The 26,774-nt window shown below is 46.8% G+C and overlaps 1 protein-coding gene across 2 annotated transcripts; it reads left to right on the top strand.

Annotated features, from left to right (window-relative positions):
• The first annotated feature begins 708 nt into the window (after nucleotides 1-708).
• Nucleotides 709-24,656, top strand: SYT11 (synaptotagmin 11). 2 transcript variants are annotated; one of them, XM_010368105.2, is made up of 4 exons: nucleotides 709-1,035; nucleotides 9,788-10,614; nucleotides 22,896-23,016; nucleotides 23,924-24,656. In XM_010368105.2, exons 1-4 carry the CDS (start codon nucleotides 1,002-1,004, stop codon nucleotides 24,232-24,234), a joined length of 1,293 nt encoding a protein of 430 aa, XP_010366407.1. In that variant the 5' UTR covers nucleotides 709-1,001; the 3' UTR covers nucleotides 24,235-24,656. The 2 variants fall into 2 exon arrangements, with proteins under 2 accessions (XP_010366407.1, XP_030790870.1); XM_030935010.1 differs by having other exon boundaries at nucleotides 22,896-23,019.
• The last annotated feature ends 2,118 nt before the right edge of the window (nucleotides 24,657-26,774 follow it).

The following is a 26,774-nucleotide window of genomic DNA, read 5'->3' as shown; positions in this document are numbered from 1 at the left end:
CTTGTTCAGTTGCCCAGGCTGGAGTGCAGTGGCGCGATCTCGGTTCACTGCAACCTCCATCTCCTGGGCTCAAGCGATCCTCGTGTCTCAGCCTTCCAAGTAGCGTGCACCATCACTCCTGGCTAATCTTTGTATATTTAGTAGAGACGGGGGGTTTCACCTTGCTGGCCAGGCTGCTCTCGAACTCCTGACCTCAAGTGATCTGCCCGCCTCGGCCTCCGAAAGGTTTGGGATTACAGGCGTGAGCCACCGTGCCCGGCTGTTTTTTAAAAATTCGTAAATGTTCAGAGTTGTGCAACCATCCCCAGGTTTGGTCTTTCATCAGAGTTTCTGAGGTTTAGGACAGTTTCCATCCACTGTGAAATATGAGCCTAAAAAAAAAGTTCCGTAATAACCTTTAGCGGTCTCAGACAATGATGGCAAAATGATGGCAATCGATACTGAAATCCAGGCAGTACAGAATTTTATTTTCCCAAAATTCTGGAACTCAGGACCGAGAACATTTTGCTGCTGCATTAAAGCCCAGGAAACTGAAATCGGAGGATTTCACGTAATAATCTACCGACGCTTCTTACTCCTCAGTACTTTCTCGTTTTGGAACCACAGCCCGTCAGTGGGCGGGGCCTCATTCTCGGGAAAACTCGGCGGTGGGAGGAGTCCCCTCCCGGATATCTTCCGGAAGGGGCGTGGCATCACTTCCGTAATCTTTCGGACAGAGGCGGAGTCTTCTTCCGAGGACCATTCGGAAGAAGGCGGAGCCTACCTCGCATCAGGACCAGTCTGACTGCACCTGCATCCTTAGCTCAGAGCATCCCCGGAGCATCGTTAAGAGCCGAGCGCAGCTGACAACTAGGGGCCGGACCGTCGCAGGAGGCGTCCGCTGGATACCTTCCCCCTTCCCTGACCTAGAGCTCTACAGCTGCGGCCTCGGTACTGACCGAGGGTTCCCAGAGTTGTCTCACCATTGCTAAAACATTATAGCAACAGCCTCTGATTACGACATGGCTGAGATCACCAATATCCGACCTAGCTTTGGTAAGTAGACTTGGGAAAACTAAGCTTGAGGTGGTCAGGATGGGTGCAAGGCCAAGGGGCCCCAGCGTCAGGGCAGAGAATGCAGCCCAGACCAGAGCCTTCAAAGTGCCAGCCCCGTTAAAATCGGGCCTGTGGTGGTGGGTAGTGGGCAGTTGACAGTGCATGAACTTGAGCTATGGGCTGCAGGGACTGGCAGGGCCAGAGCCATACCGAGGGTGGGGAAGTCCAGGATGCTAAAACCTTGTATGGTGCACTGTCAGCACTGCTGGAGGTGAGAAACAGCAAGCGTGCGGAGGATGTGAACCCCTCCTTCTGGGGGAGGAGAGGTGGGGTAGGACGAGCCCTCCCCCTTGGGGCGCGCAGGGCGGTGCCCCTTCCTCCCCCTCCCATTCCTAAGGGCTGCGGGGGAGGGAGGTGACAAGGGGGATGGGGCATCAAGATGGCAGCTTGGAGACTGTGGGCCGTATGGCTGGCAGCCAGGGGACGCGGCGGCCTCTGGGGAAAGAGGGGTGCGGGGGTGGGAAGCAAAAAGGAAGCCACTCCTTAAGCCGGTCAGCTGGATGCTGGAGCTAGGAGGAAACGTGAGCCCTGCAAGTTCCATTCTGCATCGTAATGGTGGGGTCCATCCGATGCTACCAAATGGCGCTTGGCGCTGCTGGGCTGGGGGATGACGTGATGTCTATTTCTGGGCCTCCTGGCAGCGCCGAGGCTCTCCTTCCGGGGCCTTTGTTCCCTGTTTCCCTGGGCCGGCTTTTCAAAAAGGGGGACTAACCCGCGTTGATGCTGGCGGGGGCGCGATCCAGGCCGGAGGGGGAGGGGCGAAAGAGGCCCAGCCTGGGGGAGGCCGCTTTGTGTACCGCAGAAAGCATTACGTCATTTCAGAGCGGCTGGTCCCCGACCCAGCCCTGTGGGCTCCAAGATTAGTTTTACACTCCCGGAGCAGAAAGTGGAGTGGAAAATAGGGAAGAAGGTGGCAAAGACAAGCTTGGGAAGGAAATTTTTTCCTCTTTGGGGACTCCTCCAGTATATGCTAAAGGAGCAAACTTCCTGTGTTATACTTTCCTGGCCAAATAAATAAAATATAATTGCCCTGCTTCTCCTTAATTCTACTACAGTTTAGAAGGGGGAAGCCAGTGAGAGTTGCTGCCAAAGAACCTTCTTATTCCTTCAGGGATTCTATTCCTCAGACAATCCAGAAGGTTTGAGCATCGGGACTCCAGTTTTTAGGGTGGAGACACAATCCAGCTAGGAAATGGCTTTTCTCATTCCTGAATAAGAGGTGCAGTGAAATGAGCAGAACCCAGTGTGCTCTATCCTCTCAGAATAGGGAAGAAGAAATCAAATCAGATGTATTCGGATAACAGATCTTCACACTTATTAACTACTTGTTCTCACTTATTCCCCAAGGCTAAATCTTGATTGTATTTTTTCTTCCACTTCACCTTCCGCATCTTTATTCTTTTGAGTTCTAAGTTCCCAAAACAAAAGTCCCTTTCATGATCACATGAGCAATCCATGATTTCTTCCTGTTCTTTTTCTTCTTATGCCCTTCCAACAGATTCCTTTCCCTAACTGCAGTTCCAGAATCCTTGAAAAAGGAGATGGTGTGGAACATAATATAGTGATTTCTCTTAGAGGGACTATTATTGGAAAAGGGAAAATAAATTATATCAGCCTGTTACATACTACATTTTATTTAATCCTAACAAATACCCTTGACTGTACGTATTGTTATATATACTTGCCAGACAAGGAAACCAAGGCTCAGAAATAAAATAACTTGGCTAAAGTCAAACAAATGAGTAAAGGTAGTGCTAGTTTTTGTTTTTGAGACGGAGTTTCAATCTTGTTGCCCAGGTTAGAGTGCAATGGCGTGATCTCGGCCCACCGCAACCTCCACCTCCTGGGTTCAAGCAATTATCCTGCCTCAGCCTCCCAAGTAGCTGGGATTACAGACATGTGCCACCACGCCTGGCTAATTTTGTATTTCTCCATGTTAGTCAGGCTGGTCTTGAACTCCCATCCTCAGATGATCTGCCCACCTTGGCCTCCCAAAGTGCTGGGATTACAGGCCTGAGCCACTGCACCTGGCCAGTGCTAGAATTTAAACCAATGTCTGGCTGAAACCAAAATTTATTCTCATTCCATTGTATTGTATTGGCCTACTTGACAGCGAAAAGCTATGTTTAGGAAAGGGGGTATCAATAAAAGCAGTTCTGGTCAGAAGCTGAAGGAGCTGGCCAATAGCCCAGATGTGTCTTGCAGGTTTTTAAACTATTACAGAGGGTCTTCTACACAGAGAACTACCACTTCCAACTTTTTCACATCTCATGGAGTACTTCATTTCAAATGCCACAGCACTTGGGTGATACACCAAGCCAACACTCAATTATCTGTGACCATGGAGGACAAAAGGAGCAAGAAGCACAGGTCACTGCAATTTATAGCTACTTTAAAATACTCACTTCGGCCATTAGTTTCAACTTCCATTTCCCACCAAGCTTTTGACTAAAGCAAGACAGAGAGCTCTAGGTTTCAATATCTTTGATGTTTCCAGCTCATTGTCTTGGGTTTCAGGGAGAGAGGCAAGAGTCAACAAATACTAAAATGAAGAAAGGACAGCAAAAATAGGAAACAAGGCCGGGGGAACACCTGGATAATTCAAAGATGCGTTCATCTGTTTCTCTTCCTTTCCTTCTCTGTCCTCCTGGAATATGAGAATTCTTCATCTTCTGTCTTTACTACCCTATCTCCATTTTCTAACAATAAAAGTTGGTGCATTGTAAACATGTAAGCAGCTCCCCCGCCACACACTGCTGCAGAGAATAAATCTATGATAGAGCCAAAAGAATTGCCCAGGTGTCTCCTAATCAGCCTTCAGATCTCTCTTTATGATCATTCTAAAAAATATGCCTGTCTTGGTAGTTTCCTGTCTTTCTCTTCTAATAGAGACAATGTTCAGTTTCACTAATGAGTAGCAAGCAATTTGCAGGAAAGCACCTGATTGATGAATGGAGAGCCACTTCCTTAGGCTGTGCCCATTCTTATTGGCAACTGAATCCAATTAGTTTTTCAACCAAATATTTACTGAACTCCTATTAGAAGCAAGAGACTCTGAGGGATTCAAAGATCCATAGGATATTCCTGCCTGCCTTCAAGTAGCTTACTACCAAGGCTGTCTTCATTTTGTGAAAACTTTCCCTAAAAGCTATTTCATTTAATACTTTGAGACTAAACACTAGTATTATTCGGTATGGATATAGACATAGTCACCTGGATTTATTTTGTTAATAATGTTTTGCTCCTTATCTATATTATTTTAAAATGTATCTGGGTACAGTGGATCATGCCTATAATTCCAGCAACTCAGGAGACTGATGCAAGAGGATCTTGAGGCCAGGAATTCGAAACCAGACTGGGCAACATAGCACCTTGTCTCTAAAAAAAAATTTTTTTTTAATTAACCAGGCATAGTGGCATGGGCCTGTAGTCCCAACTATTCAGGAGTCTAGGGTAGTAAATTTGCTTGAGCCCAGGAGTTCAAGACTGCAGTGAGCTGTGATTGCACCACTGCACTCCAGCCTGGGCCACAGAGTGAGCCCATGTCTCTAAAATAATAATAATAATAATAATAATAATAATAATAATAAATATATATAATTTTAAATAAAATGTAACTCTTCCTTGGTTAGGCATAGTGGCTTACACCTGTAATCCTAGCAATTTGGTGGAGACTAAAGCGGGAGAGTTGCTTGAGCCCAGGAGTTCAAGACCGCCTGGGCAATATAGTGAAGACTCATCTCTAAAAAAAATCAAAAAATTGAAAAATTGGCTGGGCATGGTGGCTCACACCTGTAGTCCTAGCACTTTTGGGGACCAAGGCTGGCAGATCACTTGAGGTCAGGAGTTCAAGACCAGCCTGGCCAACATGGTGAAACCTGTCTCTACTAAAAATACAAAAACTGGCTGGGTGTGGTGTCACATGCCGGTAATCCCAGCTACTCAAGAGGCTGAGGCAGGAGAATCGCTTGAACCCGGGAGGCAGAGGTTTCAGTGAGCTGAGATCGTGCCATTGCACTCCAGTCTGGGCAAAGCAAGACTCCATCTCAAAAAAAAAAAAAAAAAAATTAGCTAGGCATGATGGCACATGCCTGTAGTCCCAGTTACTCAGGAGGCTGAGGCAAGAAGATCGTTTGAACTGGGGAGGTCAAAGCTGCAGTAAGCTGTGATCATGCTACTTCACTCCAGCCTGAGCGACATGGTGAAATTCCATCTCTATAAAAAATACGAAAATTAGCCAGGTGTGGTGGCATGTGCCTGTAGTCCCAGCTACTCAGGAGGCTGAGGCAAGAGGATCACTTGAGCCCAGGTGGTGGAGGTTGCAGTGGGCCAAGCTTGTGCCACTGCACTCTGGCCTAGGCAATAAAATGAGACCCTGTCTCAAAAGAAAAAAAAAAAAGTAAGCTCTACCACAATGTCTGGCAGGGACATATAAATTTACACAAAAAATAGTTTTATCATTGTCACTGCGATACACAATATTACATGTGTATTATGACCAGTGCAGATGAAATTATACCTGCCTCTCATGTAATCTGGACATTATGCTCATAGTATTGTGCTCATCATGCCCATAGGCTTTCTAGAGAAGATAAACCTTTCATCCAGGTTTGGAGGGAAGAAAAAGACATGGATTGGTTGGAGAGGATAGGAGAGGATACCTCTAATAGAAGGGAAAATAGTAGGCATTATACTAATTATAGTCCAAGCTTGTGGTTGCCTAAATTCCTAAGTCATTTTTGACTCATCAAGTGAGGTTATTGACTATAAATAGGTTTTTAAGTCCAAATAGAAATTTGCATTTATCCCTGATATATGTAATCATCTTGACTCAACCCTTTTTTTTTTTTTTTTTTTTTTAAGATGGAGTCTCGGCCGGGCGCGGTGGCTCAAGCCTGTAATCCCAGCACTTTGGGAGGCCGAGACAGGCGGATCATGAGGTCAGGAGATCGAGACCATCCTGGCTAACACAGTGAAACCCCGTCTCTACTAAAAATACAAATAACTAGCCGGGCGAGGTGGCGGCGCCTGTAGTCCCAGCTACTCGGGAGGCTGAGGCAGGAGAATGGCGTGAACCCGGGAGGCGGAGCTTGCAGTGAGCTAAGGTCTGGCCACTGCACTCCAGCCTGGGTGACAGAGCGAGACTCCGTCTCAAAAAAAAAAAATAAAAAAAATAAAAAATAAAAAAATAAATAAAAAAAAAAAAGATGGAGTCTCGCTTTGTCACCCAGAATGGAGTGCAGTAGCACAATCTCAGCTCACTTGCAGCCTCCGCCTCCTGGGTTTAAGTAGTTCTCTGCCTCAGCCTCCTGAGTAGCTGGGATTACGGGCACCTGCCACCATGCCCGGCTACTTTTTAAATTTTTAGTAGAGACAGGGTTTCACCATGTTGGCCAGGCTGGTCTCAAACTCCTGACCTCAGATGATCTGCCTATTTCGGCCTCCCAAAGTGCTGGGATTACAGGCGTGAGCCACCACACCCGGCCTCAATCCTCTCTTTCTAATCTTCGGAGGCTGTTTTGAATTCACTGACTCTTTTGTTTACTGAACAATCACTATGTACCACATAGTTCTAGGACCTGGGACTATAGCAGTGAACAAAACAGAGTTGCTGTTTTATTAAGCTTGTCTAGTGATCGAAGACAGATAATAAATATATGACAGGATAATAAGCTCTATGAAGAAAAATAAGGAAGGATGATGGGAACATTATCTTACTTGGGGCAGACAGGAAATACTTCTCTTATCCAGTGAGGTTTGAGGCTCACAATAAGTGAAGCAGTGAGCTGCACAGATGCCTGATACAAGAATGTTTCAGGCAGGATGCAGCGGCTCACGCCTGTAATCCCAGCACTTTGGGATGCTGAAGTGATTGCATCACTTGAGGTTGGGAGTTTGAGACCAGCCTGACCAATATGGAGAAACCCTGTCTCTACTAAAAATACAAAACTTAGCTGGGCATGGTGGTGCATGCCTGTAATCCCAGCTCTTCGAGAGGCTGAGGCAGGAGAATCGCTTGAACCTGAAAGGCGGAGGTTGTGGTGAGCTGTGATCGCACCATTGCACTTCAGCCTGGGCAACAAGAGCGAAACTCCATCTCAAAAAAAAAAAAAAAAAGAATGTTCCAAAAAGAATCTGGAAAATGCTGGAATTATGTCTATTTCTTTTTTTTTTTTTTCCCTCGCTCTGTTGCCCAGGTTGGAGTGCAGTGGCATGATCTCAACTCACTGCAACCTCCACCTCCCGCTCAAGTGATCCTCCCATCTTGGCCTCCCAAATAGCTGGGGCTACAGGCATGTGCCACCATGCCCTGCTAATTTTTGTAATTTTTTTGGTAGAGATGGGGTTTTGCCATGTTGCCCAGGCTGCATTTATTTCCTTAGTTCTCCCTCCCTTCCAAATGGTCCCCTAAAAAGTAAAGTGGAAAACTATAGACCTTATCTGGACCTTTAAGGCCTAAACCCAAATTAGCCTCAATGAACCTGAGGGAGCGAAAAAACTTGAGGGTCCAATTTGTGTGGGAAAAGATAAGATTAGGGTAAGGGAAACAAAAAACAATCTATTTCTCTTTCTCTCTCTTTTTTTTTTTTTTTTTTGAGATGGAGTCTCAGTCTTTCACCCAGGCTGGAGTGCAGTGGCACTATCTCTGCTCACTACAACCTCCACCTCCCGGGTTCAAGTGATTCTCCTGCCTCAGCCTCCTGAGTAGTTGGGATTACAGGTGTGTGTCACCACACCTGGCTAATTTTTGTATTTTTTTTTTTTTAGCAGAGACAGGGTTTCGCCATGTTGGCCAGGCTGGTTTTGAACTCCTGACCTCAGGTAATCTGCCTGCCTCGGATTCCCAAAGTGCTGGGATAGCAGGCGTGAGCTGCCACACCCAGCCTATTTCTCTTTAGTTATTTGTTCATCCAACAAATGTATATTAAGTGCCTGCTACGTGTTTTTAGCGCTGAGGGTACAGCAATGAACAAAACAGACATAAATTTTTGTCCTCATGAGACTTACATTCTAGTGAAGATAAATAATGAACTGTAAAATAATGTGCGTGTGGGTGTTTATTCTTACATATTTGTGTATGTATTTTATATTTTTTTCTTACATGTGTAGGGGTATGTGTATCTGAGAGAGATAATGACAAGGCATGTTGAAAAAATTAAGGCTAGGAAGGGTGGGTGGCAAGGATGGAGAAGATTGCACTTTTAAATAGGGGAGTCAGGAAAGGCCTAAGAAGGTGACATTTGAGCAAAGTCTGACATTTTCCACTAATAGGGAAGAAAACCCCTATGTCTTCCAGCGAATGATTTATTAAGGTAATAATAATGAAAAGAGAAAGTCCCTATTTCTTCCTATTTAGAATAATATATGTATACATAAATACATGCATGTATATATACACACACACACACACACATATATATACACCTATTTTTTTGCCTACAATGGATGTATTCATCCTGGAGGAATACTTTTTTTTTCCATCGCCCAGGCTGGAGTGCATGGTGCGGTCTCAACTCACTGCAACCTCTGCCTCCAGGTTCAAGCGATTCTCCTGCATCAGTCTCCCAAGTAGCTGGGATTACAGGCACATGCCATCACACCTGGATAATTTTTTATGTTTTTAGTAGAGACGGGGTTTCACCATGTTGGTCAGGCTGGTCTTGAACTCCTGACTTCAGATGGTCCACCTGCCTCAGCCTCCCAAAGTGCCAGGATTATAGGTGTGAGCCACTGCACCCAGCCCTGTATTTTATATACATGGGAGCTAAAATTTTGGAACATATTTTGAAAGTACATAAACCCAGAGTTCTTCCTTTTGGCACCCATCCTTTTTTTTTTTTTTTTTTTTTTTTTTTTTTTTGAGACAGAGTCTCACTCTGTTGCCCAGGCTGGAGTGCAGTGGCCAATCTCAGCTCACTGCAAGCTCCACCCTCTGGGTTCATGCCATTCTCCTGCTTCAGCCTCCTGAGTAGCTGGGACTAGAGGCACCTGCCACCACGCCCGGCTAATTTTTTGTATATTTAGTAGAGACGGGTTTCACCGTATTAGCCAGGATGGTCTCAATCTCCTGACCTCGTGATCCACCCGCCTTGGCCTCCCAAAGTGCTGGATTACAGGCCTGAGCCACCGTGCCCGGCCCACCCATCCATTTTTAACACCCTGAGCACCCTACCAAGACCATCTAAACTCAGCTCCACACCCTTCCACCCTACCCTGACAGTGAGTCAGTCAATGCAGGCTCTGTTCTGGATGCTATGGAATATCCTCCTGAAACCAAAAATCTTCTGTAACAGTTGAAGTGAACAGGTGCCCATGAAAAAGGTGACCTTGGAACACATACAGAGCAGCTTTATGTGAAGCACAAATCAATATGAGCAAACCAAGTCTATAAATGCTGAGAGAAGGTCTAGAAAAGAACAGAAAGTCAAGTGGGGTGCTTCAGAGAAGGCTTTCTAGAGAAGATAAACCTTTCATCTAGGTTTGGCCAGGAGGAAAAGCCATGGAGTGGTTGGAGAGGTTGGGAGAAGGTGCCTCTAATAGAAGGGAAAGACTCTGAAGCCCAGATGAGCACATTTTGCTTTAGAGGCTAGACTGCAGATTAGCTTGGCTCCAGCAGCAGCAATGAGCAGGGGAGATCTAGACAGGAGTTAAAGTCCACCCGCCCTGATGCAGCTCTGGTCTCTGCCTTCAGATGTGTCACCGGTGGTGGCCGGCCTCATTGGGGCCTCTGTGCTGGTGGTGTGTGTCTCGGTGACCGTCTTTGTCTGGTCATGCTGCCACCAGCAGGCAGAGAAGAAGCACAAGAACCCACCATACAAGTTTATTCACATGCTCAAAGGCATCAGCATATACCCAGAGACCCTCAGCAACAAGAAGAAAATCATCAAAGTGCGGAGAGACAAAGATGGTCCTGGGAGGGAAGGTGGACATAGGAACCTGTTGGTGGACGCAGCAGAGGCTGGCCTGCTAAGCCAAGACAAAAGTCCCAGGGGGCCTAGCTCTGGATCTTGTATAGACCAATTACCCATCAAAATGGACTATGGGGAAGAACTAAGGAGCCCTATTACAAGCCTGACCCCCGGGGAGAGCAAAACCACCTCTCCATCATCTCCGGAGGAGGATGTCATGCTAGGATCCCTCACCTTCTCAGTGGACTATAACTTCCCGAAAAAAGCCCTGGTGGTGACAATCCAGGAGGCCCATGGGCTGCCAGTGATGGATGACCAGACCCAGGGATCTGACCCCTACATCAAAATGACCATCCTTCCTGACAAGCGGCATCGGGTGAAGACCAGAGTGCTGCGGAAGACCCTGGACCCTGTGTTTGACGAGACCTTCACCTTCTATGGCATCCCCTACAGCCAGCTGCAAGACCTGGTGCTGCACTTCCTCGTCCTCAGCTTTGACCGCTTCTCTCGGGATGATGTCATCGGTGAGGTCATGGTGCCACTGGCAGGGGTGGACCCCAGCACAGGCAAGGTACAACTGACCAGGGACATCATCAAAAGGAACATCCAGGTGAGTAGGAAGTGTGTGTTGGGGAGCAATGGTAGGTTGGGGGAGAAAATATCTCAGTGGATAAATGGAAGTGGGAGGGGAGTGGGAGGGGAGTGGGATGGGTGGCAAAGAAGGGCTATAGAGAGGAAGCTCTTGGCTGTCAAGAATAAGCAGTGGTCAGAGTAAGACAGAGGACCTGGCAGATTAGGTCTCCTCTAAGCAGCAACTTCCTGAGGAGAGAAGGTCAGATAGCTTCCACCATTTCACTTAGTGGTTGGCATTCTGATGCTGCTCAGCTTACTTGGAACAGGCTGGCCTACCAGTTGTAGATCCTCCATCATATCAGGAATATGGGGGCTAATTTTCTCTCCAAAATGATGTGATCTTCCTCCAGTGAATTTATTTTTCACAGCTGAGAAGCTAGGACAATAGTTCAGTAATTTTTCCTTCAGCTTCCCTTTCCCAACCTAACCTAGGGGTGTAAATGATACCATGTACATGTCTTTTTTTTTTTTGGAGACAGAGTTTCACTCTCGTCCCCCAGGCTGGAGTGCAATGGTGCGATCTTGGCTCATTGCAACCCCCACCTCCCGGGTTCAAGCGATCCTCCTACCTCAGCCTCCCGAGTAGCTGGGATTACAAGCGCCCATCACCACACCTGGCTAATTTTTTGTATTTTTAGTAGAAACGGGGTTTCACCATGTTGGCCCAGCTGGTCTTGAACTTCTATCCTCAGGTGATCCACCTGCCTTGGCCTCTCAAAGTACTGGGATTACAGGCGTGAGCCACCACGCCCAGCCGTCATGCATATGTCTCCTTATGACCATTTTACAATGCAATTCAATGAATTGCTTTACCCTTCTAGGCCCAAACCTCTGCCATAGACACTTCCCCTCTCTCCATTTCTCCTGTCCTCCCTCTTTGTATTAGAAGAGGGACGAGGGCCCTCCATCCTGTTTTCTCTCCCCCTCTTCCCACTGGACGGACATTGGCTCTTGAGTTGTCATTTCAGGAGCACAGTAAATGTAGCCCCATCCAACCCCATTAGTTTGTTTATTTCTTCCACAACTGGGGAGGCAGTGAAATGCTGCAGTTAAACACTTGGGCTCCAGAATTGGACTGCACGACTTTAGTCTCCAACTCACCACTTGCCAGCTGTGTGACACAGGTGAGTTACTTGACTCCTCTAAGCCTCTATTTTCTCATCTGTAAAATGGAGCTTATAATATTGCCTTCCTTACAGGGTTATGAGAATCAAATGAGATAATATGCCTGGCATATGATTGCTCTTGAAGAGGTTTCATTTTATTGGAGGAGAAAGACAAATATTTTTTGCAGTTTCTCTATAGTGAGTATGGTAGGTGCTATGAAAGAAGTTGTTGAAATTTTAAACTTAGAGTTTCATGTCTTTTTCAGGGTATAACGTAAGTGGTTAAAACAGCAAGGACTTTGAAATCAGACCTGAGTTTAAATCCAAATTCCACCAGCTAAATGACCTTGAGCAAGCTGCTTCCCTTTCTTTCTTTCTTTCTTTCTTTCTTTCTTTCTTTCTTTCTTTCTTTCTTTCTTTCTTTCTTTCTTTCTTTCTTTCTTTCTTTCTTTCTTTCTTTCTTTCTTTTTTTTTTTTTTTTTTTTTTTTGAGACAGAGTCTCGCTCTGTTGCCCAGGCTGGAGTGCAGTGGTGTGATCTCAGCTCACTACAAGCTCCGCCTCCCGGGTTCACACCATTCTCCTGCCTCAGCCTCCTGAGTAGCTGGGACTACAGGCACCTACCACCATGCCCAGCTAATGTTTTTGTACTTTTAGTAGAGACAGGGTTTCACCGTGTTAGCCAGGGTGGTCTCAATCTCCTGACCTTGTGATCCGCCCGCCGTGGCCTCCCAAAGTGCTGGGATTACAGGTGTGAGCCACCGCGCCCGGCCGAAGTTTCAGTTTCTTTTTTTTTTTTTTTTTTTGAGACGGAGTCTCGCTCTGTGGCCCAGGCTGGAGTGCAGTGGCCGGATCTCAGCTCACTGCAAGCTCCGCCTCCCGGGTTCACACCATTCTCCTGCCTCAGCCTCCCGAGTAGCTGGGACTACAGGTGCCCGCCACTTCGCCCGGCCAGTTTGTTGTATTTTTTAGTAGAGACGGGGTTTCACCGTGTTAGCCAGGATGGTCTCGATCTCCTGACCTCGTGATCCGCCCGTCTCGGCCTCCCAAAGTGCTGGGATTACAGGCTTGAGCCACCGCGCCTGGCCCGAAGTTTCAGTTTCTTATGGGACTAGAGTAGGATGATGATTTTATGTAGCCACTAGGACATAGTGAGACTTCAATAAATTGTGACCGTTGCTACTATTGTTATTTCTATTATTAGTCAAGTTTGATACCTGGGTGATGCATGTGGTTTGTAAATATTTATATTTTGTTTTGACAAAGTGGAGGAAGACAAGGGAGGACTGAATTTGTGAAGGAGGTTAGGAAAGAATTTCGAGGCCACTAGAAACAACTGCACATCTCCCAGAAAGAGCTCTGCCTGGGGGCAGATCATACTTATTTCTTGATACCTTTTTTACCTGCAAGCCCTCACTGGACTCAGTGGGGAGACAGGAGGCTCAGGATTGGATAGAAGAGGCTCCTAAGTTAGCAGGCGCAGAGTGAGCAGTGAGCACCCAGGAAGAAGGTTTGCCTGCTGAAGAAGGGTACTGTGTCAAGTCTGGGTCGGCGACAGTGGGGAGCACGCTCTGTGTGTGTGTGTTCTTGCCTTCTCTGTTCTGTAGTAGGCACCTGTCCCCCTGCAGCCAGCCCAGTCCTGCCTTTCATTTCCTGAAGGAACTGCTACTGCCACCTGGCACACTCAGATCCTTGTCACAGGGGCCAGGAAAGTCCAAGAATCTTGAAGAATATCAGACACATTTGGTCAGAGCATAAACAAGACACTGCCACATCTTGTGGTTCTCAATGCCAGGATACAATGAGACATCCCAGAGTCCAGCACTGCAGGGGTTTTCGCATCCTCTGAGGTTGGAATCAGAAGGTGTGAACAGAAACAGATGCAGGGGCCTGTTTCATCTCCTTCTCTCCCCTTCCCTCTCCTCCCATCTTTTTTCCTCAGGGCTCTGCCCACCCATTCCGCTGTTTCCTTATTCCCTTCACAGCGGCTCCCATCCTCCACTCCTTCCCTTGTCTACCTCTCCTTAAAGGAGGAGCCTTTCCAGTATACCCTTCCATGTGACTCCAACCTTGGTAAAGCCACCAACCAGCTGGACTCCTCCAGACAGCTATACACTTGCAGCCCAAGGCTGGGAGTGGAATATGGCTCTGTGCCAAGCTGCAGCTGGGAAGAGATTGGCAATGAAAGGGACTGATTTGGGCTGGGAACAAAACAGTCTCAAATCAAGGGCACTGGACACAGCACAGACAATGGCATTTGCTAAACTGCCAGGGGCTCTTGGCAAGAGCCACATTTCTTTCCACTTTATTAACTCCCTTGAGGAGGGATAAGCCAGGGCTAGGATCCTGAGCAACACACGCCCTGGAGGAGGCCCGAGATAGGACACCCAGAGCCTGTGCAGCCCCACCCCAGAGCTTTCCAGCCTCCCAGGCTTCCTAAACCCATTTTCCCAACCAGTGCCCATAGGCAGGACTATGTTCCATCTGAGCCATGGCTGCCATCTCCCTAGTCACTCATCCACTAGGTTCCCTAGCAGTGCAGGCTGCAAATGTCTATCCCAAATCCTCCCTACTGCAGCAAAGTAGGATCTCCCCTAGGTGAACATGAGCTAGAGCTGCCCTGGACCATGCCACACTGGCTGAAATAGGCTTTTTCCTGGTCTGGCTTACACAGACCAGGAAAAAGCTACTGCACTCTAGTCTGGATGACAGAATGATACCTTGTCTCAAAATAAAATTTAAGTAAAAAAGAAAAGGAAAAGAAAATATGGCCAGGCACAGAGGCTCCCACCTGTAATACTAGCACTTTGGAAGGCCAAGGTGGGAAGATTGCTTGAGCCCAGGAGTTTGAGGTTGCAGTGAGCTGTTACCACAAACTGCACTCCAGACTGGGCAACAAATCATGTATGTGTATTGCAGGGAGGAAAAGGGGGATGGGGTTGAATGTTAAGGTTTTGTTTTTCTATGGTTGTGATTTAGGGTAGAGGTGGCCCTCAGGACATCTGGCCCCAAGAAGGGTTTATTGAGGTTATGCTGGTCCACCTAATACAAGGGCTCCTTGGCCAGAACATCACTCTGAAAGAGGTTCTGCTAATTACAGGAAAACAGACTATTCCTTGCCTAAGTATTATTTCTTCTGAGTGTATTCTTTAGGACCCCTGTTCCTGTTCCTCTGTTCCACTGAAGGAGCAAGGAGGGAGATTGCTCTCAGACAGCCGAGCACCGCAGCTCTGTCAGGCATGAGAAAATCCTTTCTCCCCCTTGTCCTTCTGCTTGCCTGCCCCCCAACAGGGCCTTTGCCTCACTAGGCCAAGGGGCTGGGAAACAGAGCTTGCTCCCAGCCTTCAATGGCTCTTTCAAAAGAAAGAGCTATTGACATAACTACTTGGAATGGGAATTGGGTAGAAAGAGAAAAGGAGGGGGCCTGAGGGAACGACATTAAACTGCCTTCAATGCAGGATGGAGTGGCATTCAGGTGGTGTTGTGGCTACAGACTTGGGTATCGCAAAGCGGTGCTGAGTGGGGATGGGCACGCTGCCAGTGTGAGATGGCCCAAGATGAAGGAGGGATCAGATGGAGGACAGTTGCCTGAGGAGTGATTTTTAAGGGAGAAAAAGATGAAAATGGTAACCAGAAGTTGTCTACTTTCCAAAAACACTAGGAAAGAGGTATGGGGATTTTGATTACGAAGATTTTGCTAGAATATATGATTTAGGATACAGAATTTTAAATAAGTAATCAGGAAACCTAAACTATAATCTTGTCATTCATGTTATTCTTGCAAATAAAACTCTGCTTTTAAAATCAAATTTTGTCTGGGCGCGGTGTCTCATGTCTGTAATCCCAGCACTTTGGGAGGTTGAGGCAGGCAGATCACAAGGTCAAGAGATCGAGACTATCCTGGACAACATGGCGAAACCCCGTCTCTACTAAAAATACAAAAATTAGCTGGGCATGATGACACGTGCCTGTAGTCCCAGCTACTCGGGAGGCTGAGGCAGGATAATTGCTTGAACCTGGGAGGCAGAGGTTGCAGTGAGCCAAGATCACACCACTGCACTCTAGCCTGGCAACAGAGCAAGACTCCGTCTCAAAAAAAATCAAATGTTGCTTTTCCCCTCACCTATCCTTCCTCCGTGTATAAAGTTAGAATCATAGTTAAAGACTGCATATTTAGTATTTACTCAGTGTTGAAGGATGGCCCCAGAAATTGATATCAAACCTAGCTAACATTTTATTATTATTCATGGAAACAGAGGGGAGCAGTAGCCAAAACCATGCAAAAGTCCTTTTTAGATTAGTGCTATCTAATGATGATAGAAATGTTCTATATTTGCACCATGCAGTGTGGTAGCTACTAGCTACATGTCGCTGTTGAGCACTTGAAATGTGGCTAGTGTAACTGAGGAACTATAATTTTAATTTTATTTAATTTAAATTAAAATTTAAATAGGCACATGTAGCTAGTGGCTATTGTATTGGATAGCTCAGTTCTGAATGTTTTGGAATCCATTCAATTTTCTTTTCCATAAGGGATTACTTTTCATTTGATGTGGCTAATAGTAAAAGTGAGTTTATATTCACTGATTACATTCTGACTTCTAGCAAAATGAAACAGCCCAGAAGTATACTGGTTGGCAAGGGCAACCAGACTGTAATTCAAAACTGGCCGAGGGCTGGGCATGGTGGCTCACACCTAGGAGCACTTTAGGAGGCTGAGGTGGGCGGATTGCTTCCACTCAGGAGATCAAGACCAGCCTGGCCAACATGGCGGAAACCCAGGACGTGGTGGTTCACGCCGGTAATCCCAGCTACTCAGGAGGCTGAGCCACCAGAGTCACTTGAAGCCAGGAGGTGGGGGTTACCGTGAGCTGAGATCGTGCCACTGCACTCCAGCCTGAGAGACAGAGCAAGACTCTGTCTCGAGGGGAAAAACAAACAAACAAACAAAAAAACACACTGGCTGAGGGACCAAGAATGGTGGCTCACACCTGTATTCCCAGCACTTTGGGAGGCTGAGACGGGCAGATCACTTGAGCCCAGGAGTTTGAGACCAGCCTGGGCAACATAGCAAAACCCCATCCATCTTTACCAAAAACACAAAAATTAGCTAAGCATGTTAGCACATGCCTGTAGCCCCAGCTACTCAGGAGGCTGAGGTGGGAGGATCACTTGAGCCCTGGAGGTCAAGGCTACAGTGAGTCAAGATCACACCACTACACTCCAGCTGGGCAACAGAGTGAGACCCTAGTTCAAAAATAAAAATAAAATAAAATTGGCTGAGTGTACTTCCTATGGACACAATTAAGAGTTGACAATAGGCCAGAAATGGTGGCTCACGCCTGTAATCCCAGCACTTTGGGAGGCTGAGGCGGATGGATCACGAGGTCAGGAGTTCGAGACCAGCCTGACCAACATAGTGAAACCCCGTCTTTACTAAAACTACAAAAATTACCCGGGCATGGTGACACACGCCTGTAGTCCCAGCTACTCGGGAGGCTGAGGCAGGAGAATTGCTTGAACTCAGGAGGTAGAGGTTGCAGTGAGCCTTCGCACCACTGCACTCCAGCCTGGACAACAGAGCAAGACTTCATCTCAAAAAAAAAAAGAAAAGAAAAGAACTGACAATACATACGTTATGGGTAAGGACAAAATGTGGGGCTTCTCTCCAGCAGAGAAAAACCATGCAAATATTTTTAAAGTTGATTCCCTTTTGTATTTCAATTTCAAAAGCTAAGGGGTGGGTTTAAACCTTGGTTAGATTTTGTTTTTTAGACACAGAGTCTCGCTCTTTCATCCAATTTCAATTGTGCACTGCTGGAGTGCAGTGGCACAATTTCAGCTCACTGCAACCTCCACATCCCGGGTTCAAGCAATTCTCCTGCCTCAGCCTCCTGAGTAGCTGGGATTACAGGTGTGCACCATCATGCCCCACTAATCTTTTGTATTTTTAGTAGAGACAGGGTTTCACTATGTTGGCCAGGCTGATTTTGAACTCCTGACCTCAAGTGACCCGCCCTCCTCGGCCTCCAAAGTGTTAGCATTACAGGTGTGAGCCACGATACCCGGCCTAGTTATTTTTTATGCCTTATGAGAGACATTTCCACATGTTCCTAGGATGAAACATAGACTGAAGAAATTTTTAAAGTCATGTGAAATGTCACAGTTTCATTCCTTGAGATGACTTAAGGCCTAGAATCAAAGCACAAACTATTAGGCTTATTTCTTGTTTTTTTTTTTGTTGTTTTTGGGGTTTTTTTTTTTTTTTTTTTTTTTTCAGGCGGAGTTGCACTCTTGTTGTCCAGGCTGGAGTGCAGTGGCATGATCTCGGCTCACCGCAACCTCCGCCTCCCAGGTTCAAGCAATTCTCCTGCCTCAGCCTCCCTAGTAGCTGGGATTATAGACATGTGCCACCAGACCCAGCTAATTTTGTATTTTTAGTAGAGATGGGGTTTCTCCATGTTGGTCAGGCTGGTCTCGAACTCCCAACCTCAGGTGATCCACCCACCTCGGTCTCCCAAAGTGCTGGGATTACAGGCGTGAGCCACTGCGCCCGGCTCTTGTTTTTTATTGATGAGTTAATTGGCATATTTGCTGCTGCTGTTCTTTCCTGCACCAGACATACCTGAGTAGATAGTGAACTAGGTTGGGAGCTTCTTAAGGGTAGGATTCCTCAGTATCCATCTTTTCAGCCCTAGCTTCTAGCAGAGAGTGCTTGGCACTTAATAAGTAAGTGCCTAATAAGTCGTTTTTATGAGTGTGTGGTGTATATAAGGCTGGTGATGAGCATAGTCTATATTTGCTTAATTTAAGACTTCCTGGAGTAGATGACATTTCTTTGGGTCTTTGAAGAATACAAGGAATAAGGTGATAGCGGGGTGATGATTTGTCCCGAATTTAACTTACTGTGTTCTACATTCCTCAAAACTCACCTCCTTTTGTTTTCTTTATCCTGGCCTCATCCCCACTTTCTAAAGCTAAAAACATAAGAAATAGTCCACCCTTTCCTCCCTGTTCCCTAGGCTTCACAGCCAATTAACTGCCCAAGCCTAAAAAGCCCTGACAATTCTTCCTGAGACATATTTTACCTCATGTCCATCTCGTCTGCCATATCCCTAGTTCCAGTCCCAATCATTTCTTCTGTAGCAGGTTGCTACAGAACAACGGAGTCTGTTTTTTTGAGACGGAGTCTCACTCTGTCGCCCAGGCTGGAGTGCAGTGGCATGATCAAGGCTCACCTCAACTTCCACCTCCTTGGTTCAAGCGATTCTCCTGCTTCAGCCTCCTGAGTAGCTGGTACTACAGGCATGAGCCACCACACCCGGCTAGTTTTTCTATTTCTTTCTTTCTTTTTTTTTTTTTTTTGAGACAGAGTCTCCCTCTGTCGCCCAGGCTGGAGTTCAGTGGCTGCGATCTCGGCTCACTGTAAGCTCCACCTCCTGGGTTCACGCCATTCTCCTGCCTCGGCCTCCTAAGTTGCTGGGACTACAGGCGCCTGCCACCATGCCTGGCTAATTTTTTTGTATTTTTAACAGAGACAGGGTTTCACTGTATTAGCCAGGATGGTCTTGATCTCCTGACCTCGTGATCCTCCCGCCTTGGCCTCCCAAAGTGCTGGGATTATAGACGTGAGCCACCGCTCCGGCCTAATTTTTCTTTTTTTTTTTTTTTTTGAGATGGAGTCTCACTCTGTCGCCCAGGCTGAAGTGCAGTGGTGCAATCTTGGCTCACTGCAAGCTCCACCTCCCAGGGTCATGCCATTCTCCTGCCTTAGCCTCCCAAGTAGCTAGGACTACAGGCGTCTGCCACCATACCTGGCTAATTTTTTTGTATTTTTAGTAGAGACAGGGTTTCACTGTGTTAGCCAGGATGGTCTCGATCTCCTGACCTCGTGATCCGCCTGCCTCGGCCTCCCAAAGTGCTGGGATTACAGGTGTGAGCCACTGCACCCGGCCCTAATTTTTCTATTTCTAGTAGAGATGAGGTTTCACCATGTTGGCCAGGCTGGTCTTGAACTCCTGACCTCAGGTGACCCACCCGCCTTGGCCTCCCAAAGTGCTTGGATTATAGGCGTGAACCACTGCACCCAGCCACAGCAGCCTGTTTTTGACAGGGTCTTGCTCTGTGGCCAAGGCTGGAGTGCAGTGGCTCGATCACAGCTTACTGCAGCTTCGATCTCCTGGGCTCAATCAATCCTCCTGAGTAGCTGGAGGCACATGCCACTGCGCCCAGCATTTATTTATTTATTTATTTATTTATTTATTTAATTATTTTATTTTCCAGAGACGGAGTCTCGCTCTGTCGCCCAGGCTGGAGTGCAGTGGTGCAATCTGGGCTCACTGCAAGCTCCGCCTCCCGGGTTCACGCCATTCTCCTGCCTCAGCCTCCGGAGTAGCTGGGACTGCAGATGCCCGCCACCACGCCCGGCTAATTTTTGTATTTTTAGTAGAGATGGCGGTTTCACCGTGTTAGCCAGGATGGTCTCAAACTCCTGACCTCGTGATCCGCCCGCCTCGGCCTCCTAAAGTGCTGGGATTACAGGCGTGAGCCACTGCGCCCGGCTACAGCGGCCTCTTAACTAAGCTTTCTGATGTTGGTCTTTCTCCACTTTAGTTCATTCTCCACCTTTCTCTGAAATAATAATCATTTTAATAAAATGATGACAACTGGCCAGGCCTGGTGGCTTACGCCTGCAATCCCAGCAGTTTGGGAGTCCAAGGTGGGCAGATTGCTTGACCGCAGGAATTCGAGACCAGCCGGGGCAACATAGTGAGACCCTGTCTTTACAAAAAATACAAAATTTAGCCTGGCATGTTGGTGCACACCTGTAGTCCCAGCTACCTGGGAGGCTGAGGTGGGAGGCTCTCCTGAGCCCAGGAGGTAGAGGTTGCAGAAAGCTGAGATCTCACCACTGTCGTTCAGCCTGGGCAACAGACTCAAAAAAAATAATGACAGGTTTGCCACTCCTATACTCACCAACCTCCTCTTGTATGGGTGCTGCTGACTGTGCTCTTTGGTAGTGTCCCAACAGCCCTTTACTCCAGCCTTGCCCACCTTTCCAGGTTCCTGACCTACCTGTCCTATCAGCCACCCCTACTTCAGGCATAGTCACCTCTCAGCCATTCTCTAAACACAGCTTACCGTTTCAGGCCCAACTCCTTTGTGCCAGCCACTCCTGTCCACCTGCCTGACATGATCATCTCTCTGCCCATTGCTTCATGGTTTTGTACCCCCAGCAACTCAGTCCAGGCATCAGCTGGTAAAGTCTTCCCTCTATCTCCCAGCTCTAGGTGCCCAGAGCACTTAGACAGGCTTCTCATTTCTCTGACAAGTCCCGTACATGCTTATTTACTTCTCTGTCTCTTCTACTGAGTGGTAAGCTCCTTGGGAGCAACAGCTGAGTCACATCAGCTCTGGATCCTCAAAACCTGGCATGCAGTGCCTACGCAAATGTTCTTTAAAATGTTCCTGGAGGGGCCAGGCGCGGTGGCTCGCGCCTGTAATCCCAGCACTTTGGGAGGCCAAGCTAGACAGATCACCTGAGGTCAGGAGTTAGAGACCAGCCTGGCCAACATGGTGAAATCCTGTTTTTACTAAGAATACAAAAATTAGCCGGGCGCGGTGGTGGGCGCCTGTAATCTCAGCTACTCTGGAGGCTGACACAGGAGATTCACTTGAACCCGTGAGGCGGAGGTTGCAGTGAGCCGAGATCATGCCACTGCACTCCAGCCTGGGCAACAAGAATAAGCCTCTGTCTCAAAAAAAAAAAAAAAAAAGAGTTCTTGGAGGACTAGAGGTTTTTTTCAAGCTCAAAATGGAGCCTAGCATCACATTTAAAGATGGAGAAACAAAGATCAGGGTGCTAGGGAGGAAGCTGACTTGGCTGGAGAAAATACACTAGAGTGCACATTGGGGTGGGTAGAGCAGGTGTGGATATTCACCTTGTGAAATGCAGGGACAGGTTCAGGGACTTGCCTAAGGCCATGTGGTGAGTAAGTGGCAAGGTTAAGATTCAAACCCAGTTTTCCTACCTCCCACCGTACAGTCTTTGAACTTTTTAAAGGTTAAGAACCAAATGAGAGGATGCACTTCTATAGTGCACACTATGTGCTGGGCACCATTGCAGTTTACAAATTTTAACTTATTTAATCCTTTTGATAATGCTATGTGGTAGGTACAACCTTTCACCTACATTTTATAGATGAGGAATCTGAAGTACAGAGATGTTGAGTAACTTGTCCAAGGTCACAGATAAGAAATAGCATCTGGGCACGGTGGCTCATGCCTGTAATCCCAGCATTTTGGGAGGCTGAGGCGGGAGGATCACTTGAGACCAGGAATTCAAGACAAGCCTGGGCTACATAGTGAGACTCTGTGTATAGGGAAAAAAAAAAAAAGGCCGGGCACAGTGGCTCCAGCCTGTAATCCCAGCACTTTGGGAGGCCGAGACGGGCGGATCACGAGGTCAGAAGATTGAGACCATCCTGGCTAACACGGTGAAATCCCGTCTCTACTAAAAAAATACAAAAAACTAGCCGGGTGAGGTGGCAGGCGCCTGTAGTCCCAGCTACTCGGGAGGCTGAGGCAGGAGAATGGCGTAAACCCGGGAGGCGGAGCTTGCAGTGAGCTGAGATCCGGCCACTGCACTCCAGCCCGGGTGACAGAGCGAGACTCTGTCTCAAAAAAAAAAAAAATAGCCAGGTGTGGTAGCACACACCTGTAGTCCTAGCTACTCAGGAGGCTGAGGTGGGAGGATTGCTAAAGTCCAGGAGATGGAGGCTGCAGTGAGCCAAGATCATATCACTGAATTCCAATCTGGGCAACAGAGTAAGACCCTGTCTCAAAAAAAAGATAAATAGTCAGGATTTGAATCCAGGCTACTCTGGTTCCAGAGGTCCTGCTCATAAATGCAAGGCTATGGCTATGCAGGCTCTCCATGCAAATTATTTAATATCAGAATATGGTTATAATGTATCCTTTCTGCCTCCTTGTTAAATAAAATCATAAGACGTTTCTAGGGGATGAGCATCTTTCCAACAAACTTATCATTCCTGCACTCGTCCTCCCCCAGACTCTTCCCACTGCTCTGCACACTTTTTGTGCTCTGCCCTGCACCCTCTGACAGTATTCTCACCTGCCATTTCTTCCTCACAGAAGTGCATCAGCAGAGGGGAGCTCCAGGTGTCTCTGTCATATCAGCCTGTGGCACAGAGAATGACAGTGGTGGTCCTCAAAGCCAGACACTTGCCGAAGATGGATATCACCGGTCTCTCAGGTAGCAGCTATTTACTTCAACCTATTTCTTACTGTCTGAACCACCCCCGACTCCTTGCCTGTGGCCCAGATAGACCTCCACACTTCAAGATCCTTGCCTCTTTCAATTTAATCTACTCCTCTTTCTGTAGACATTCTCTTCCCAATGAGTGTCTACATCCAATAGATTTCCCTAGCTAGGAAGATTCTTCAGTTGAACAAATGGGGTCTTTACATTTGGCAAGGTATCCTGCATGACAGGTGCTAAGAGAGACTTCTCAAAAAGGCTGCAGGCATTTGTCTCTGTGTCCTTTAAAATACTTATTAGGGCCGGGCGCGGTGGCTCAAGCCTGTAATCCCAGCACTTTGGGAGGCCGAGACTGGCGGATCACGAGGTCAGGAGATCGAGACCATCCTGGCTAATACGCTGAAACCCCGTCTCTACTAAAAAATACAAAAAAACTAGCCGGGCGACGAGGCGGGCGCCTGTAGTCCCAGCTACTCGGGAGGCTGAGGCAGGAGAATGGCGTGAACCCGGGAGGCGGAGCTTGCAGTGAGCTGAGAGCCGGCCACAGCACTCCAGCCTGGGCGGCAGAGCAAGACTCCGTCTCAAAAAAAAAAAATAAAATAAAATAAAATAAAATAAAATAAAATAAAATAAAATACTTATTGGTATCATTCTTCAGACCTAACTTGAGAAAGTTGTTCTGTTCTATTCCTGCTTGGTTTCCTTGGCCCGTTGTCCAGGCAGACAGACTCACATATAGTCAATGTGTGTTTATTGTGCAATCACTAAAGAACACATGGGGTGGCCATCAAAGATATGAACAGCAGAGCCCCCACCTTTCCCAACATGAAATTACCATTACACAGGAGAGGACTCTGTCATAGGCCTGTCTCCCTTTTTCTTATCTCTTTGGGGGCCCCAGATCCTTATGTCAAGGTGAACGTCTACTACGGCAGAAAGCGCATTGCCAAGAAGAAAACCCATGTGAAGAAGTGCACTTTGAACCCCATCTTCAACGAATCTTTCATCTACGACATCCCCGCTGACCTCCTGCCTGATATCAGCATCGAGTTCCTCGTTATCGACTTCGATCGCACCACCAAGAACGAGGTGGTGGGGAGGCTGATCCTGGGGGCACACAGTGTCACAGCCAGTGGTGCTGAACACTGGAGAGAGGTCTGCGAGAGCCCCCGCAAGCCTGTGGCCAAGTGGCACAGTCTAAGCGAATACTAATCCTGTTCTTCTCTCCTCTAACCCCCGGGGCCAGGCTGGGGAGGGATGTGGCAGGGAAAGAGATGACAGAGAAGTGGACTCAAAACCTTGTTTTAGTTGTAGAAGAAAATCTCTCACAAAACAAACTCAACAAAGAACACCCTACGTGACCACAGCTGCAGATCAGTTCTTAGCAATGATGTTTGATGTTTTTTTCTCCTTTGCAAGGCGCTAGAATCTTTTTTTTTTAGACGGAGTTTCGCTCTTGTTGCCCAGGCTGGAGTGCAATGGTGAGATCTCGACTCACTGCAACCTCCGCCCTCCGGGTTCAAGTGATTCTCCTCCTTCAGCCTCCCAAGTAGCTGGGATTACTACAGATGCCCACCACCATGCCTGGCTCATTTTTTATATTTTCAGTAGAGATGGGTTTCACCATGTTGGCCAAGCTGGTCTCGAATTCCAGACCTCAGGTGATCCACCCGCCTTGGCCTCCCAAAGTGCTGGGATTACAGGTGTGAGCCACCATGCCCGGCCTCTGGTTTTTTTTTTTTTGTTTTTTTGTGTTTTTTGTTTGTTTGTTTGTTTTTTGTTTTTTTAATGGGGGATAAAAGAGAGGGAAAGACCCCTACAAATCTATATATAACAATGTAACCATATACTTGCATGTCTAATACAAGCTGAAGAAATTAACCTAACTGCGAATATCAAGTTGCAGATTTTAATCCATGGAAATTGTGTTTTGTGCTGCATTGTATTTGCTGATTATCTGCAATTGGCTTCTTTTTATTGGGCTTTTCTGGAGAATTTCTCCCACTCCCCACCTCTGCAGAAGAAAATTTTGCTCTTATAAAACCTCATGTTTTCATCATTCTCATCTTTTCTTTTTATTGCCTCTTATATCTCTGCTCTTTGACTTCAAGGTCTAGAGGTCTGTAGTAAGCCAAGAAACAAAGGTGGGGTGGATGAGGCAAGGTTTTCAGGAGAAAGGAATTGAGAAATGGGGGTATTTTTGCTATCAGCTCTTCTGCTATGAATTAGTGAAGGGTAGTCTATAATTAACTGACAGACTGAACTGAAGCACAGAGAATACATCAAACTTAGGCATCCAATACATCAGAACTTGGACTTTTATCAAACTTGATGACTTCTCTAAAAGGAATTTGGAGACTTCAAATTCAGCTATAGGATAGTACCAGTGAACACATCCAGCTGATCCCAAACGCTGTTTTCAGGTATAAGGACAAGGAGAGAAGACAAGTGGCGACAGCAATTCCCCTTCGCAGCTATCTACTGTGGGGACAGCCATTTCTTGGTTAATGGGTTGGAAGTCATCAGAGGTTTGAAGAATTACACTGGCCTTTGTTTTTCCAGAAATGCTGACCATGGAGAGGCTTTAGAGTCTTATTCTCAAATAGCTTAGATGTTGTAATGTTTGCTTCATAAAAAAGGGGCCCTCAGAAGTTCTCCTTACATTTTTCAATAAAAATTTAGCTCTTAAAAAAATAACAGTGTGACTGAGTGAATGAAGATAAGTTGGATTCTTTCAGAGCGTTCTTTTCCTCAAAACAAGCTGCATAGTTCTAGGAACATATGTCTTACCACATAGTGAAGGGATGGGGGAACTACAGGATGCAATTCTTCTACCACCACTGGGCAATAGAGGTTGAGAGAGATTCAGCATATTTCTGGGATTAGAATTCAAGTCTCTTTACTCCTACAGCAGCTATGTCTCCAATGTTGAGACTTTTCAGATGGCACAGACTCCATGGATAATAGGTAAACTTGAGGCCAGGCACAGTGGTTCACGCCTGTAATCCCAGTATTTTGGGAGGCCGAGGTGGAGGGATTGCTTGAGCCCAGGGGTTCAAGACCAGCCTGGGCTACATGACAAAACCCCATCTCTATCAAAAATACAAAAAAAAAATTAGCTAGGTGTGGTGCTGCATGCCTGTGGTCCCAGCTACTCAGGAGGCTAAGGTGGGAGGATCATTTGAGCCCAGAGGTAGAGGCTGCAGTGAGCCGTGATCATACCACTGCACTCTGGCCTGGGTAACAGAGTGAGACCCTGTCTCAAAAATTAATTAATTAATTAAAATAAACGAGGTAAACTCGGTAGGCAGTAGATATTTTTGCCCACCTGAGGAGAAACTCACTCAAACTGTTGCTTAACCGCTTGATCCAGGGCATGAAAGATTAGTTGAGTCCACACAAGAACATCACTTTTAACCTTGCTTTGGCGAAGGGAGTCGGAAAGCTGAGTCTCCATGGAAAGGGGGTGATCTTGCTTTCAGTGTTCCCTTAGCTTTTGTGGATTTAAAACCACTCTGCTCCCCCTAAACCTTTTGTTTGATTTCAGCCCATGTTCTTGACAATGCAGAGCAATTCTGAGCAGTCACAAAGCCTACTCTCTGTTCTTGTCCCTGCCAACCCCCATCCCCCATAATCTGACTCACTATTTCACCATCAGTTGGGGTCACACCACTAGTCTCTGTCCTATACCCCATGAAATGTAAATACTGTATCATAAGTAGAAGAAAATAATTTTTGATTTCTAAAAATGC

The sequence above is a fragment of the Rhinopithecus roxellana genome, chromosome 8 (genome assembly GCF_007565055.1).
Source record: "Rhinopithecus roxellana isolate Shanxi Qingling chromosome 8, ASM756505v1, whole genome shotgun sequence".
Classification (NCBI taxonomy): domain Eukaryota; kingdom Metazoa; phylum Chordata; class Mammalia; order Primates; family Cercopithecidae; genus Rhinopithecus; species Rhinopithecus roxellana.
The sequence above is the reverse complement of the archived record's forward strand: the minus strand, read 5'-3'. Positions and strand labels throughout refer to the sequence as shown.